The following is a 17,437-nucleotide window of genomic DNA, read 5'->3' as shown; positions in this document are numbered from 1 at the left end:
CTCTATTATCACTATATTATACTGTTCTCTATTATCACTATATTATACTGTTCTCTATCATCACTATATTATACTGTTCTCTATTATCACTATATTATATTGTTCTCTATTATCACTATATTATACTGTTCTCTATTATCACTATATTATATTGTTCTCTATTATCACTATATTATATTGTTCTCTATTATCACCATATTATATTGTTCTCTATTATCACTATATTATATTGTTCTCTATTATCACTATATTATATTGTTCTCTAATCTCTATTATCACTATATTATACTGTTCTCTATTATCACTATATTATACTGTTCTCTATTATCACTATATTATACTGTTCTCTATTATCACTATATTATACTCTTCTCTATTATCACTATATTATACTGTTCTCTATTATCACTATATTATATTGTTCTCTATTATCACTATATTATATTGTTCTCTATTATCACTATATTATATTGTTCTCTATTATCACTATATTATATTGTTCTCTATTATCACTATATTATATTGTTCTCTGTTATCACTATATTATACTGTTCTCTATTATCACTATATTATATTGTTCTCTATTATCACTATATTATACTGTTCTCTATTATCACTATATTATATTGTTCTCTATTATCACTATATTATATTGTTCTCTATTATAACTATATTATACTGTTCTCTATTATCACTATATTATATTGTTCTCTATTATCACTATATTATATTGTTCTCTATTATCACTATATTATACTGTTCTCTATTATCACTATATTATATTGTTCTCTATTATCACTATATTATACTGTTCTCTATTATCACTATATTATATTGTTCTCTATTATCACTATATGATACTGTTCTCTATTATCACTATATGTTACTGTTCTCTATTATCACTATATTATATTGTTCTCTATTATCACTATATTATACTGTTCTCTATTATCACTATATTATATTGTTCTCTATTATCACTATATTATATTGTTCTCTATTATCACTATATTATACTGTTCTCTATTATCACTATATTATACTGTTCTCTATTATCACTATATTATATTGTTCTCCGTTATCACTATATTATACTGTTCTCTATTATCACTATATTATACTGTTCTCTATTATCACTATATTATACTGTTCTCTATTATCACTATATTATATTGTTCTCTATTATCACTATATTATACTGTTCTCTATTATCACTATATTATATTGTTCTCTATTATCACTATATTATATTGTTCTCTATTATCACTATATTATATTGTTCTCTATTATCAGTATATTATATTGTTCTCTATTATCACTATATTATATTGTTCTCTATTATCACTATATTATATTGTTCTCTATTATCACTATATTATACTGTTCTCTATTATCACTATATTATACTGTTCTCTATTATCACTATATTATACTGTTCTCTATCATCACTATATTATACTGTTCTCTATTATCACTATATTATATTGTTCTCTATTATCACTATATTATACTGTTCTCTATTATCACTATATTATATTGTTCTCTATTATCACTATATTATATTGTTCTCTATTATCACCATATTATATTGTTCTCTATTATCACTATATTATATTGTTCTCTATTATCACTATATTATATTGTTCTCTAATCTCTATTATCACTATATTATACTGTTCTCTATTATCACTATATTATACTGTTCTCTATTATCACTATATTATACTGTTCTCTATTATCACTATATTATACTGTTCTCTATTATCACTATATTATACTGTTCTCTATTATCACTATATTATATTGTTCTCTATTATCACTATATTATATTGTTCTCTATTATCACTATATTATATTGTTCTCTATTATCACTATATTATATTGTTCTCTATTATCACTATATTATATTGTTTCTATTATCACTATATTATACTGTTCTCTATTATCACTATATTATATTGTTCTCTGTTATCACTATATTATACTGTTCTCTATTATCACTATATTATATTGTTCTCTATTATCACTATATTATACTGTTCTCTATTATCACTATATTATATTGTTCTCTATTATCACTATATTATATTGTTCTCTATTATAACTATATTATACTGTTCTCTATTATCACTATATTATATTGTTCTCTATTATCACTATATTATATTGTTCTCTATTATCACTATATTATACTGTTCTCTATTATCACTATATTATACTGTTCTCTATTATCACTATATTATATTGTTCTCTATTATCACTATATTATACTGTTCTCTATTATCACTATATTATATTGTTCTCTATTATCACTATATGATACTGTTCTCTATTATCACTATATGTTACTGTTCTCTATTATCACTATATTATATTGTTCTCTATTATCACTATATTATACTGTTCTCTATTATCACTATATTATATTGTTCTCTATTATCACTTTATTATACTGTTCTCTATTATCACTATATTATACTGTTCTCTATTATCACTATATTATACTGTTCTCTATTATCACTATATTATACTGTTCTCTATTATCACCATATTATATTGTTCTCTATTATCACTATATTATATTGTTCTCTATTATCACTATATGTTACTGTTCTCTATTATCACTATATTATATTGTTCTCTATTATCACTATATTATATTGTTCTCTATTATCACTATATTATATTGTTCTCTATTATCACTATATTATATTGTTCTCTATTATCACTATATTATATTGTTCTCTATCATCACTATATTATATTGTTCTCTATTATCACTATATGATACTGTTCTCTATTATCACTATATGTTACTGTTCTCTATTATCACTATATTATACTGTTCTCTATTATCACTATATTATACTGTTCTCTATTATCACTATATTATATTGTTCTCTATTATCACTATATTATATTGTTCTCTATTATCACTATATTATACTGTTCTCTATTATCACTATATTATATTGTTCTCTATTATCACTATATTATATTGTTCTCTATTATCACTATATTATATTGTTCTCTATTATCACTATATGTTACTGTTCTCTATTATCACTATATTATATTGTTCTCTATTATCACTATATTATATTGTTCTCTATTATCACTATATTATATTGTTCTCTATTATCACTATATTATATTGTTCTCTGTTATCACTATATTATATTGTTCTCTATTATCACTATATTATATTGTTCTCTATTATCACTATATTATATTGTTCTCTATTATCACTATATTATATTGTTCTCTATTATCACTATATTATATTGTTCTCTATTATCACTATATTATATTGTTCTCTATTATCACTATATTATACTGTTCTCTATTATCACTATATTATATTGTTCTCTATTATCACTATATTATATTGTTCTCTATTATCACTATATTATATTGTTCTCTATTATCACTATATTATATTGTTCTCTATTATCACTATATTATATTGTTCTCTATTATCACTATATTATACTGTTCTCTATTATCACTATATTATATTGTTCTCTATTATCACTATATTATATTGTTCTCTATTATCACTATATTATACTGTTCTCTATTATCACTATATTATATTGTTCTCTATTATCACTATATGTTACTGTTCTCTATTATCACTATATTATGTTGTTCTCTATTATCACTATATTATATTGTTCTCTATTATCACTATATTATATTGTTCTCTATTATCACTATATTATACTGTTCTCTATTATCACTATATTATACTGTTCTCTATTATCACTATATTATACTGTTCTCTATTATCACTATATTATACTGTTCTCTATTATCACTATATTATATTGTTCTCTATTATCACTATATTATATTGTTCTCTATTATCACTATATTATATTGTTCTCTATTATCACTATATGTTACTGTTCTCTATTATCACTATATTATATTGTTCTCTATTATCACTATATTATACTGTTCTCTATTATCACTATATTATATTGTTCTCTATTATCACTATATTATACTGTTCTCTATTATCACTATATTATATTGTTCTCTATTATCACTATATTATATTGTTCTCTATTATCACTATATTATATTGTTCTCTATTATCACTATATTATATTGTTCTCTATTATCACTATATTATATTGTTCTCTATTATCACTATATTATACTGTTCTCTATTATCACTATATTATATTGTTCTCTATTATCACTATATTATATTGTTCTCTATTATCACTATATTATACTGTTCTCTATTATCACTATATTATATTGTTCTCTATTATCACTATATTATATTGTTCTCTATTATCACTATATTATACTGTTCTCTATTATCACTATATTATATTGTTCTCTATTATCACTATATGTTACTGTTCTCTATTATCACTATATTATATTGTTCTCTATTATCACTATATTATATTGTTCTCTATTATCACTATATTATATTGTTCTCTATTATCACTATATTATACTGTTCTCTATTATCACTATATTATACTGTTCTCTATTATCACTATATTATATTGTTCTCTATTATCACTATATTATATTGTTCTCTATTATCACTATATGTTACTGTTCTCTATTATCACTATATTATATTGTTCTCTATTATCACTATATTATATTGTTCTCTATTATCACTATATTATATTGTTCTCTATTATCACTATATTATATTGTTCTCTATTATCACTATATTATATTGTTCTCTATTATCACTATATTATACTGTTCTCTATTATCACTATATTATATTGTTCTCTATTATCACTATATTATATTGTTCTCTATTATCACTATATGTTACTGTTCTCTATTATCACTATATTATACTGTTCTCTATTATCACTATATTATACTTGTTCTCTATTATTGTTTGCTTCCATTTCCTGTGCACTGTGATTTTCACTGTTATTCTCTGACCTGCAGGTTTGTGAACAGTCTGGTGTATTATGGTCTCAGTCTAAATGTTGGTAGCTTTGGCCTGGACATATATCTCACACAGCTTATATTTGGAGCTGTGGAAATTCCAGCTCGTCTTGGATCCATGTTCATAGTGCAGATCATAGGACGGAAGCTAAGTCAGTCGCTGTGTCTTTTACTAGGAGGAATCGTTTGTCTCATCATTACTGCCATTCCTAAAAGTAAGACAGTATATACTTTATTTCTTGTGTTATATCACTTTGCAAAATTAGATGTATTTTTCTATGCAGTGACCCCTCCTCGACCTACGATGATCCCGACATACGATAATTTCAACATACGATGCTTTTTTTATGTCGGGGCCATCGCATAAACGGCTATCCAGGAGCGCTGACTGCTTCAGCTGCCACCGGATAGCCGTTTACGGTGCCCCGTGTGGTCCGCTGACGATCACTTACCTGTCCTCGGGGCTCCGGTGCGTCCTCTTCTGGATCCTCTGCATCGTCGGCGCTCTCCATCGTCATCATCACGTCCCGTCCCGTCATCCAATAGGAGCGCCGTGCGTAGCGACGTGATGACGACGACGGAGAGGAGGTTGCCGGGGAAGCAGAGGCCTTGCCGGAGCGTCGGGGACACCTCGGGGATGCGGCGACATCCCGGGCAGCGGTGACGGGCCGGAGCGGCGGGGACACGTGAGTACAACTTTCTCTAACAGTGGTCTACAACCTGCGGACCTCCAGATGTTGTAAAACTACAACACCCAGAATGCCCGGACAGCCAATGGCTGTCCGGGCATGCTAGGTGTTGTAGTTTTGCAACATCTGGAGGTCCGCAGGTTGGAGACCACTGTCCTATACTTTACATTGCACAGATCCCTCAACATACGATGGTTTCAACAAACAATGGTCCATTTACAAATGATACACTGAACAATATTTTCGATTTTCTGGAAAACTGTACAAAATTGGCATTAAAATGTTTACAGTAATATCAAGTTATATACAGTGCCTTTAAAAAGTATTCACCCTCCTTGAATTTTTTCGTATTTTGGTGCCTCACAACCTGGAATTAACATGGATTGTTTAAGGATTTTGATCATTTAATTTACACAACATACCCACAACTTTGCAAATGTTTTTTATATTTTTTAATTTATTGTGAAGCAAACAACAAATAGGACAAAATAACAGAAAAAGTCAATGTGCATAACTATTCACCCCCCTAAAGTCAATACTTTGTAGAGCCACATTTTGTGGCAATCACAGCTCAAAGTCGCTTAGGATAAGTCTATATGAGCTTCACTGGGATTTTTTCCCATTCCTCCTTGCAAAACTGCTCCAGCTCTTTCAAGTTGGATGGTTTGCACTTGTGAACAGCAATCTTTAAAGGGGTTATCCAGGAAAAATGTTATATATATATCAACTGGCTCCAGAAAGTTAAACAGATTTGTAAATTACTCCTATCAAAAAATCTTAATCCTTTCAGTACTTATGAGCTGCTGAAGTTGAGTTGTTCTTTTCTGTCGAAGTGCTCTCTGATGACACTTCCCTATGGAAAACCTCTTCTACTCTGTGCAGTTCCCGAGACAAGCAGAGATGTCAGCAGAGAGCACTGTTGCCAGACAGAAACGAACAACTCAACTTCAGCAGCTGATAAATATTGGAAGGATTAAAAAAAAATTTAATAGAAGTAATTTACAAAGTTTCACTTTCTGGAGCCAGTTGATATATATATATATATATATATAAAAAGTTTTTTCCTGGAATACCCCTTTATGTCTGACCAGAGATTTTCGACTGGATTGAGATCTGGGCTTTGACTAGGCCATTCCAACACAATACATGTTTCCCCTTAAACCACTCAAGTGTTGCTTTAGCAGTGTGTTTGGGGTCATTGTCCTGCTTGAAGGTGAACCTCCGTCCTCACCTCAAATCATGCACTGAGTGGGACAATTTTGCCCAAGAATATCCCTGTATTTAGCACCATCCATCTTTCCCTTAACTCTGACCAATTTCCCAGTCCCGGCTGCTGAAAAACATGCATGGATGGTGTTCTTTGGGTGATGTGATGGGTTTGTGTCAGACATAGAGTTTTCTTTGATGGCCGAAAAGTTCGATTTTAGTCTCATCCGACCAGAGCACCTTCCTCCATACATTTTGGGAGTCTTCCACAGGCCTTTCCGCAAACTCACAACGTGCCTTTTTGTTTTTAGCTGAAAGTAATGGCTTTCTTCTGGCCACTCTGCCATAAAGCCCAACTCTATGGAGCGTACGGCTTATTGTTGTCCCATGTACAGATGCTCCAGTCTCTGCTGTGGAACTCCGCAGCTCCTCCAGGGTTACCTTAGGTCTCTGTGCTGCCTCTCTGATTAATACCCTCCTTGCCCGGTCCATGGGTTTTGGTGGGTGGGCGGCCGTCTCTTGGCAGGTTTCCTATTGTGCTATGTTCTTTCCATTTGGTTATGATAGATTTGATGGTTCTCCTGGGGATCATCAAAGATTTGGATATTTTTTTATAATTTAGCCCTGTACTTCTCAACAACATTGTCCCTTACTTGTTTGGGGAGTTCCTTGGTTTTCATGGCAGTGTTTGGTTACTGATGCCTCTTGTTTAGGTGTTGCAGCCTCTGGGGTCTTTCAAAAAAGGTGTGTATATATAATGACGGATCATGTGACACTTAGATTAAACACAGGTAGACATCATTTCACTAATTATGTGACTTCTGAAGGTGATTGGTTGCACCAGAGCTTTTTATGGGCTTCCTAACAAAAGGGGGTGAATACATACGCACATGACAATTTTCTGTTTTCTATTTTTAAACAATAGTTTTATTTAAATATTTTTCTCATTTGACTTCACCAACTTAGACTATTGTGTTCTGATCCATCACATAAAATTCAGATTAACAAAACATTTAATTTAAGGCTGTAATGTACCAAAATACGATAAAAGTGAATACTTTTGCAAGGCACTGTAGATTTCTATGGAATATATTTGTAGGACATGTATACAGCAACATACTGTAAATACCTAGTGTTAAGAGGCTGCAATTACTCCAACACAGGCCCTCTGCCATACAAGAGGACAGCACTATAAATACCAAGGGACATTTAGTGCAGCCACTTATCCCCTTTTCCAGTGTCAATAAACATGTGCCCCTGGTGGAGATAAAGGGGGCTGCAGCTATAGTCCAGCATTCTACTCTATTTGTTTTATGCAACAATGCTTTGATACCCTGAATTACCCTGGTGAAGAATAATTATTAAATGTATTTGTTTCTTTTACTTTTAAGCACTGCCTATTGTTATCACCGTGCTCGCAGTTATTGGAAAATTTGCCATTGCAGCCTCCTTTTCCATTTGTTACATTTATGCTGCAGAGTTATTCCCCACGATCATCAGGTGAGTGGTTTACAGAAGAAAATATATGATCTTTAGATATCTTCCCCCCTCAAAAGGAGTAACCATCTTATTCTTGATGTACTGAAACCCAAAACATATGATCTAATCTTTACCAAAGAATAAAGAAGACAATACAGTGACCCCCCGACCTACGATGGCCCCGACATACGATTATTTCAACATACGATGGTCTCTCAGAGACCATCGCATGTTGAAGGCAGCATCAACATACGATGCTTTCGTATGTCGGGGCCATCGCTTAAACGGCTATCCGGCAGCGCAGACTGCTTCAGCTGCCACCGGATAGCCGTTTACGGTGCCCCGTGTGGTCCGGTGACGATCACTTACCTGTCCTCGGGGCTCCGGAGCGTCCTCTTTGGGATCCCCTGCATCGTCGGCGCTCTCCATCGTCGTCATCACGTCGCTGCGCACGTCGTCCCGTCATCCAATAGGAGCGGCGTGCGTAGCAACGTGATGACGGTGACGGAGAGCGAGGATGCTGGGGAAGCAGAGGCCTTGCCGGAGCGTCGGGGACACCCCGGAGACGCGGCGACAGGTGAAGGTCCAGAGCGGCGGGGACACGTGAGTATAACCTTCAATACCAGTGGTCTTCAACCTGCGGACCTCCAGATGTTGCAAAGCTACAACGCCCAGCATGCCGGGTGTTGTAGTTTTGCAACATCTGGAGGTCCGCAGGTTGTAGACCACTGTCCTATAATTTACATTGCACTGATCCCTCAACATACGATGGTTTCAACAAACGATGGTCCATTTGGAGTGGATTACCATCGTATGTTGAGGGACCACTGTACTGAGATTGTGTGCGAAGCTGGGTGTGCACAAAACATGTATGGCCGCATGTGGAGTGCCTACTATATTACTTCATGTGTTGGCTGTGGGGTTATCACGGGGGTGTCCAACCACTGGGACCCCATCTCAACCTGTGATTGGCTGCACGGACCTTCAATCTTGTTCATTTCTGCAGGAGGGAGCTGACGTTCCAGGGACTGGTGAGCAGCCGGGCCCTGTACAAAAGATGTCGGGTTGTTACAGTAGTCAGACCCCCTTCTGACATGTTGCTATGACTTTCTCCGAGCTTAGCATTGGACCAGCAGACATGAAAGGGCACAGTGCTTAGCTGAGCGCTGCTGCCTGTATATTTTAGAATTTGGTGGGACTCTTAGTACCTGGATCCCCACCGATCAAAACTTTATGACAGATTTTTTTTAAACTTTAGGCACCCTTTCAGGCCCACTGCATGAAGCACATGTATGGTGACACACATTCCTATACAGCTTTGTACTAAGAGACTTATGAGAATCTGTGTGCCACTGTGCAATGTCTAAGCAGGTGCCATACGAAAGGTGTTGTTCTTCCCCAGAACAACACTTTGTGTGCCTCTGTATATTTTATTATGAAATCCTAGGCATACAGAAGTATACCAATGTTCTATTATGCTGTGTGTTCTGGTCAGTAAACACATCGTCACCAGTTGGCCATATTACAGTTGCACAAATGTGTCCAAAATATGCTTGTGTGAAATTGGCCTAAAGACCCCAGTTACCTCTGTATGTTTTATACAGTTGTGTACATCTTTGGTAGAATCTGAATAGATCCCCCTTGTCCTGTACAAATTGATACTTCAATGTAAGTTGGATATACCATTTGTGCTACCTGTACAGTCACACAGGGGCCCAGTAAGTAGAGAACTCCCCTGCTACCTAAATCTGTTGGCTCTTTATCATGCTCAAAGCTGAATACATGGGCTGATAACTGATAGGGAGAGAAAACAAATGATACCTGTCTCCTAGCGAAAGCTGTTACCAAAGTTATAAAATAATGTTTTCCTTTCAAGCTTAAGTGTCATAGAGGCTGGACTGAGCAGCAGCATGCAGTGCTGGATGGATAGATAACATGCAGAAATTGACAAAGATATAAAGTGCAACTAAATGCCATATGGAGATAGGAAACGTCTACAAGCATATATTTATTAACTGCAATAGATCAGTAAATACAGTCATAAAGTAAAAAGAGCAACATGAAGAAAGTATACCAGCACCAGCATGGAGTCCAACACTAGATACATCTGCCATGTATACTTCTGGCACCCAGGGCAGACATTCCCCAACATACTGGCTAAAATCTTATCCAAAGAAAACTACGGGAGAGCACTCCTATAAAAATCTAATACCCTAGAACCACCACTAGGAGATATACCGGTTGTCACCGCCACTAGGAGGTATACCGGTTGTCACCACCACTAGGAGGCATACCGGTTGTCACCACCACTAGGAGGCATACCGGTTGTCACCACCACTAGGAGGTATACCGGTTGTCACCACCACTAGGAGGTATTCCGGTTGTCACCACCACTAGGAGTTATACCAGTTGTCACCACCACTAGGAGGTATACCAGTTGTCACCAGCACTAGGAGGTATACCGGTTGTCACCACCACTAGGAGGTATACTGGTTGTCACCAGCACTAGGAGGTATACCTGTTGTCACCACCACTAGGAGGTATTCCGGTTGTCACCACCACTAGGAGGTATACCGGTTGTCATGATCTGGGATTCAGCAGAACTGTTGCTGACACCTGCGGGGTGCACGCAATCCAGATATAGGATTAATCAGTACAATAACAAGAGAACGATAGTATGCACTAACTGCTAGGACTGTGTCTATAGGTCCGAAGGTCCAGGGTCACGGGACAGCATACCATGATGTGCCGAAGTGCTCGAAGGCAACGGCGGTCGTTTCACGCGACTATGCGCGCTTCTTCTGGCCCCAAGAGGCCAGAATCCAGGCTACACAGACTTTGTATAGAATCCATCTTCTGCAGTGAGGAGATAGATATAGAGAGGAGCACTTATGAGATCACTTCCATGATGAGTTTGAACACCCAGACCCCAACAGATCAAAACTTTTGACACCTTTTGTCTCTATGACATGTGAAAATATTTTTTTTATTTTTTTATTATGTGTATTAAATTGTAAGAAAGATGAAAGTAATAAGACAGGTGACTTTTTTTCCCTCTACCTATTTTTACACAATACATGTAAACTAAATAAAGATACCTAATAACATTAAAGACTGGATATAACATTTACATAATGTTTTGGGATACAAGCCTGAAGGACAGCTTCCCCACCTTCACCTTTGCCTTCTTTACATGCTCACTCATACATAGAAGGATATACATCATTCAATTAGGGCAAGGGGAGCTTTAACTTTGACACGTTGTTGTTTTATAACCTTACTCCATGTTCTTGGTGGGTCACATAGTTTTTTTTATTTCATATACTTTTTTACATTTACATTTGTATTCATGAATACTTTAGAGAAAGTTGTACTTTTACAAAAACCAAGCATTGTTATTATTATGTATGATGATAAGATATGATCTGCTTCCAGGCAGAATGGAGTGGGACTTTGCTCTATGACAGCCAGAGTAGCTGGAATAATTTCTCCGCTCATCATTCTTCTGGATAAGTACCACTCGGCTATACCAATGGGCATTTATGGCAGTGGGCCCATCATTGGAGGCCTGCTCTGCTTCCTCCTACCAGAAACACGAAACAAGGACCTTCAAGACCATACACACGAGGCCAATGGCATTCCAAGGTAAATCTATTTACTAAATTAACAATGTGTATTTTTTGGAGGCTAACCAAAATCACTTTTGAAGAAAGTTACCAGATCCACATATGCTTCGCAGTATGGCACTGACTTGACATAATGACACAATATGCTATCATGGTAAAACATTTGGTCAGAATATGTGATAGGTGACACAATATATTTTTATTGACATTTAAAAGATTAACATGTCAAATGTATTCACAAAAAGAACATCAAAAGTCACATAGAACAATGTATGAGCATGGGTGTAACTACTAGGGCATCAGTCATAGCAGCTGCTATGGGGCCCATTTCCATTTACACATAAGATGCAGTGAGTGGTGACGATAGATAATCACATGTGGCCCCATTTTAAGATGTACTTTGGTGCCCTATTGCTACCCAGGTGCATTTTTTTTAATTTAGGGTACATTCCCACACAGCGTATTTGCTGCGTATTTGCTGCGTATTTGCTGCTGCGTATTTTATTTTCTCTGTTGAAGTCAATGGATAGGAAAATACGCAGCAAAATACGCCGTGTGGGAACGTACCCTTACAGCATAAGGGTATGTTCCCACATGCCGTATTTTGCTGCGTATTTGCTGCCGAGTATTTTCTTTCCCATTGAAGTCAATGGGTAGAAAAATACGCAGCTGATTTTGCATCCCATTGACTTCAATGAGTAGGAAAATTAGCAGCAGAAAATACGCTGCAAAACACGGCATGTGGGAACATACCCTAAAGCATTACTCACATGTGTTACCTTTACATCATGATATGTTCTTATTCCTATGGTGTGATGTCACAATATACACAGTGACCTTTATGTGTGTTTTATTCCTTTGCTGTCAAATCACTGTTTATTATTATTATTATTTATTATTATTATGAGAACACTATGTAAAATATTCCTGTTCTGTGACATCACTGTACATATTTCCCCTGTACACTATCCCACTATTAAGACAGCGCTGTGTGCATTATTTCTGTATTGTAACATCACTTCATACATTATCCTTGAGACCAAAATTATCATTAATATTTTGCCCTGGGGCCCTCTGGTTACTTGTTATGCCCTTGTGTATCACAATAAAAGCAAAATGGACCTTTATTTATAAAGAAAATAAAGGAAAGCAAGAAAGGTAGCAATAAAGAAAGAAAAATGAGATAGTAGAAGAAAAGAGATAGAGACAACAGGAAAAAAAACACTACCGTATATACTCGAGTATAAGCCGACCCGAATATAAGCCGAGGCCCCTAATTTTACCCCAAAACCCCAGGAAAAGTTATTGACTTGACTATAAGCCTAGGGTGGGAAATACATCATCCCCCCCATTTCATCAACCCCCCTGTCATCATCCAGACCCCCATCATCATCCAGACCCCCGTCATCATCCAGACCCCCGCTATCATCCCCCCCCTTCATCATCACCGCCTTTCAATCCCTTCATCAGTCGTCTTCAACCTGCGGTCCTCCATATGTTGCAAAACTACAACTCCCAGCATGCTTGGAGAGCCATCGGCTGTCCGGGCATGCTGGGAGTTGTAGTTTTGCAACATCTGGAGGTCCGCAGGTTGAAGACCACTGATGAAGGGATTGACAGCCGGAGAGTTCACTCGAGTATATGCCGAGGGGGGCGTTTTCAGCACGAAAATCGTGCTGAAAAACTCGGCTTATACTCGAGTTTATATGGTATTTAAAAAAACATATTTTATAGATAAAGATCAACAGCAGTGAAAGAACAACATTTTCCATTAATAATTTTTTATACTGTCACCTTCAGACATCTTTACAGTTTCTGCTTTTAAAGGAGTAGTCCAGTGGTGACTCAGTGGTGAACAACATAAGTTGCAGATCGCGGGGGGTCCGACTGCTGGGGCCCCCTGCGATCTCCTGTACGGGGCCCTGACAGCCCGCGGGAAGGGGGCGTGTCGACCTCCGCACGAAGCGGCGGCCGACACGCCCCCTCAATACAACTCTATGGCAGAGCCGGAGCGATGCCTTCGGCAATCTCCGGCTCTGCCATTGAGATGTATTGAGGGGCCGTGTCGGCCGCTGCTTCGTGCGGGGGTCGACACCCGCTATCTGGCCGGAGAGCCGGGGCCCCGTACAGGAGATCGCAGGGGGCCCCAGCGGTCGGACCCCCCGCGATCTCAAACTTATCCCCTATCCTTAGGATAGGGGATAAGTTTTTCAACACAGGACTACCCCTTTAATGTTTAGGTCTTTAGCTGCATTTTTTCACAGTTTCTTTTCACAGTACATTCTTGTGGTGTCTGGCAGGGCTAGTTCTGCCTATAGGCAAAATAGGCAGCTGCCTAGAGCGCCCTCTTGATGGGGCGCCGCTCTGCCCTCTGCAAGAAAGCTAGTAAGCAGCCAGCATCTGAAGCACCCGCTGCCTTCGGCAATCTCCGGCTCTGCCATTGAGATGTATTGAGGGGCCGTGTCGGCCGCTGCTTCGTGCGGGGGTCGACACCCGCTATCTGGCCGGAGAGCCGGGGCCCCGTACAGGAGATCGCAGGGGGCCCCCAGCGGTCGGACCCCCCGCGATCTCAAACTTATCCCCTATCCTTAGGATAGGGGATAAGTTTTTCAACACTGGACTACCCCTTTAATGTTTAGGTCTTTAGCTGCATTTTTTCACAGTACATTCTTGTGGTGTCTGGCAGGGCTAGTTCTGCCTATAGGCAAAATAGGCAGCTGCCTAGAGCGCCCTCTTGATGGGGCGCCGCTCTGCCCTCTGCAAGAAAGCTAGTAAGCAGCCAGCATCTGAAGCACCCGCTGCTTATCTGAAGCACCCACCAAGCCAGAACTACTGCAGTATAAGGAGGGGATTTGTTACAGTGTGTCACTCCAGTAGTAGGTGATTACATGAGGAGGAGGTTTGTTGCAGTGTGTCACCCTAGTAGTAAGGTGATTTCATGAGGAGGTTTGTTACAGTGTGTCACCCCAGTAGTAAGGTGGGGCATGTCAAAGGGCGGGGTCAAGGGGCAGAAAAATTAGCTTTCGCCTAGGGTGGCAAAAATCCATGCACCAGCCCTGGTGTCCAGTAAAGAAATCTCCCATATATACCTCCTCCATATATCTACAACAGATACATGGACTCCCATGCTTAGAAAAAGAATACTATGTGGTGTCTGTCTGTGCTATTCCATTCAGCAGAAAAACCCCTCTAGAAACCACCCAAATAGAGGCCAAAATACTACTTTTCTGGCCTCTGTCATGTGATTAGGGTCTATAGGTACATTTTCTGTATGCGCTGGCAGATTTCTGGACTCATTCAGCAAAGTGATACCAGCGGTGTGTGAAAAGAGCCTTGTGGGTTGTTTATGGCCGACCCAGTCACATGACATCATGCAGGCATGTAAACAGATGGGTCAGGAACACGAACAGGAGCGGTGAGGAAATCTAAGGGTCTGTTCACACTGAGGAAAATTTCCCTGTGGATCTGCTGTTTATTGCACAGAGCAGAGATGATCAGGAATTGGCACTTATGTTTGCAGAAATTTGCTGTAAGCATGAGCACTATCCCATAGACAAACAGGACTTTCTTGTTGGACTCAGGCAGAGAATTTAACATGAATCCAAAACCTTGTTGGAAGTCCAACGTATGAACTGAGCCGAGAACTGAAATCAATGGGCGTGCGGTACAAGTCAAAATCCCTATTCTTCATAGGGTAAACATGTTGAGAATTTGATAAGGCAGAATTGAATGTTTTGTTCTCCTAAAATGTTCTCCCTTTAAAATGTAAAAGTCTAGAAAGTCTTTTTTATTTTTATTTTACAGATCTTCTAACCTTCCAATAGAACAGCTCATAGATGAAAATCAAGAGAAAGAAGCAGATCCTTCACAAGAGCAAAAAAGAACACGCTTATAAAAGGCTTTGAATGTGTGGTGGCCCAGTACAGGAGGTGTTACCTCGTACCTTCACTGTCCTGTCAGGCAGCATCCTTCATTGTCCCCTCCTGCATTAGTTTCCCCATTGTAAATATGTTGTACTGTATAAAATGTGTTATCACTCTGTTATACCATGTGATATACCATGCGATTGTTACCCAGGAGATACCAGTGACCAGGTGACCCCAAGAGTGACCTATGGGCTCCCTGCTAGTCTCCCCCATATAAGCCCTGGGTGGAGCTAGATTCTCTCTCTTTTGCACCAAGTCATTGCTGAGGTCAGTCGTGCCTAGTGTGTGTGTCCAGAGTATTGGAGGCCTCAACTTAAGTCCTGCAGCCACAGTCAAGTGCAAGCAAGCTATACCTGCAGCATTGTCCGTCATCAGTCAAGTCAAGTCACTTTCTGTCAAATTGTCAAGCAACGTGGCCTGCACTAAATTTCCTAGTCCTACTACAAGTCCCAGCAAGCCCTTAAGGTCTCTGAGTCACTGGTCACCTCCTTGGGCCCTGGCTGAACTGTATAGACTTTACCAACTGTCTACCCTCAGTAAAGCTACTGTTGTCCGTAACTTGGCGTTGGAGTCTTTATTGCCCCGTGCCTAGCCCAGGATCCAGCGGTATACATTCGTGTGGTTATAGGCTAAACCACACCCTGGCGTGACGGATACAAGGGGTTAATGCCATCTGCCCCTAGGTTAACAACATCTGCCCTCATCACACCCCGTTACCACAAATGGGTTTTTATTATGAACAGATTTCTATCGGAGTTCTTGCTGCCATCATGATAAGACAGTAATATTGTATCCTGTGTGGATCTACATAGTTCAGTAAGATTATGGTTAATAGAACAGTTTACACCATTTCCAAGTAGATAGTTTGCAGAATTTATTCTGTAATAAGAAGCACACAGAATGTTAAATGGACAATATCTGATAAAAGCTGTAGATGAAAAACGTTTTATATTGCTCAAAGTACAGCAATGGGTTATCAGCTCTAATAAATGAATAAATATGACTCTAGCATAAATATAGTTGTGTCTGCTCCTCTATTATGACTCTATGACCTCACCCTTAAAGGGGTACTTCACCCCTAGACATTTTATCAGTCTGATCGTGGGGGTCCCGCCACTGGGGACCCCCGCGATCTCGGCTGCGGCACCCCAGACATCCGGTGTACGGAGCGAACTTCGCTCTGTGCCAGATGACTGGCGATGCGGGGCAGAGGCTTGTGACGTCACAGTCATGCCCCGCCCCGCCTGTGATGTCAGAGCCATGCCTCCTCAATGCAAGCCTATGGGAGGGGGTGTGACGGCCGTCACGCCCCCTCCCATAGACTTGCATTAGGGGGCGTGGCCATGATGTCACGAGCGGGGCGCGACCGTGACATCAAGAGCCTCCAACGCTGCACCCGACGCTCTAAACGAACGCCAGGTGCAGCAGGGAGATCGCGGGGATAGGGAATAAGATGTTTAGGGGCGAAGTACCCCTTTAAGAGTCCCTATGCTAAAATAAATGGCTTCTGACTATTTAATCGAAAACAATTATCACAGATGGGATAGTGCAGATCATAAAGGAGGCAGTC

General features: G+C 38.2%; 1 protein-coding gene across 1 annotated transcript in view; it reads left to right on the top strand.

Annotated features, from left to right (window-relative positions):
• The window catches only part of LOC130272537 (solute carrier family 22 member 13-like), a 53,381-nt gene extending 36,385 nt beyond the window's left edge, over nt 1–16,996 (top strand). Inside the window, 4 exon segments of the mRNA XM_056518384.1 lie at nt 4,942–5,156; nt 8,228–8,336; nt 11,751–11,960; nt 15,746–16,996. Of these exon segments, the coding sequence (XP_056374359.1) occupies nt 4,942–5,156; nt 8,228–8,336; nt 11,751–11,960; nt 15,746–15,836 (625 nt within the window). The 3' untranslated portion in view covers nt 15,837–16,996.
• Nucleotides 16,997–17,437: the final 441 nt, after the last annotated feature.

Source organism: Hyla sarda, chromosome 5, assembly GCF_029499605.1.
Source record: "Hyla sarda isolate aHylSar1 chromosome 5, aHylSar1.hap1, whole genome shotgun sequence".
Lineage (NCBI taxonomy): Eukaryota > Metazoa > Chordata > Amphibia > Anura > Hylidae > Hyla > Hyla sarda.
Note: the sequence above shows the minus strand (reverse complement) of the source record. Positions and strands in the feature narration are given on the sequence as shown.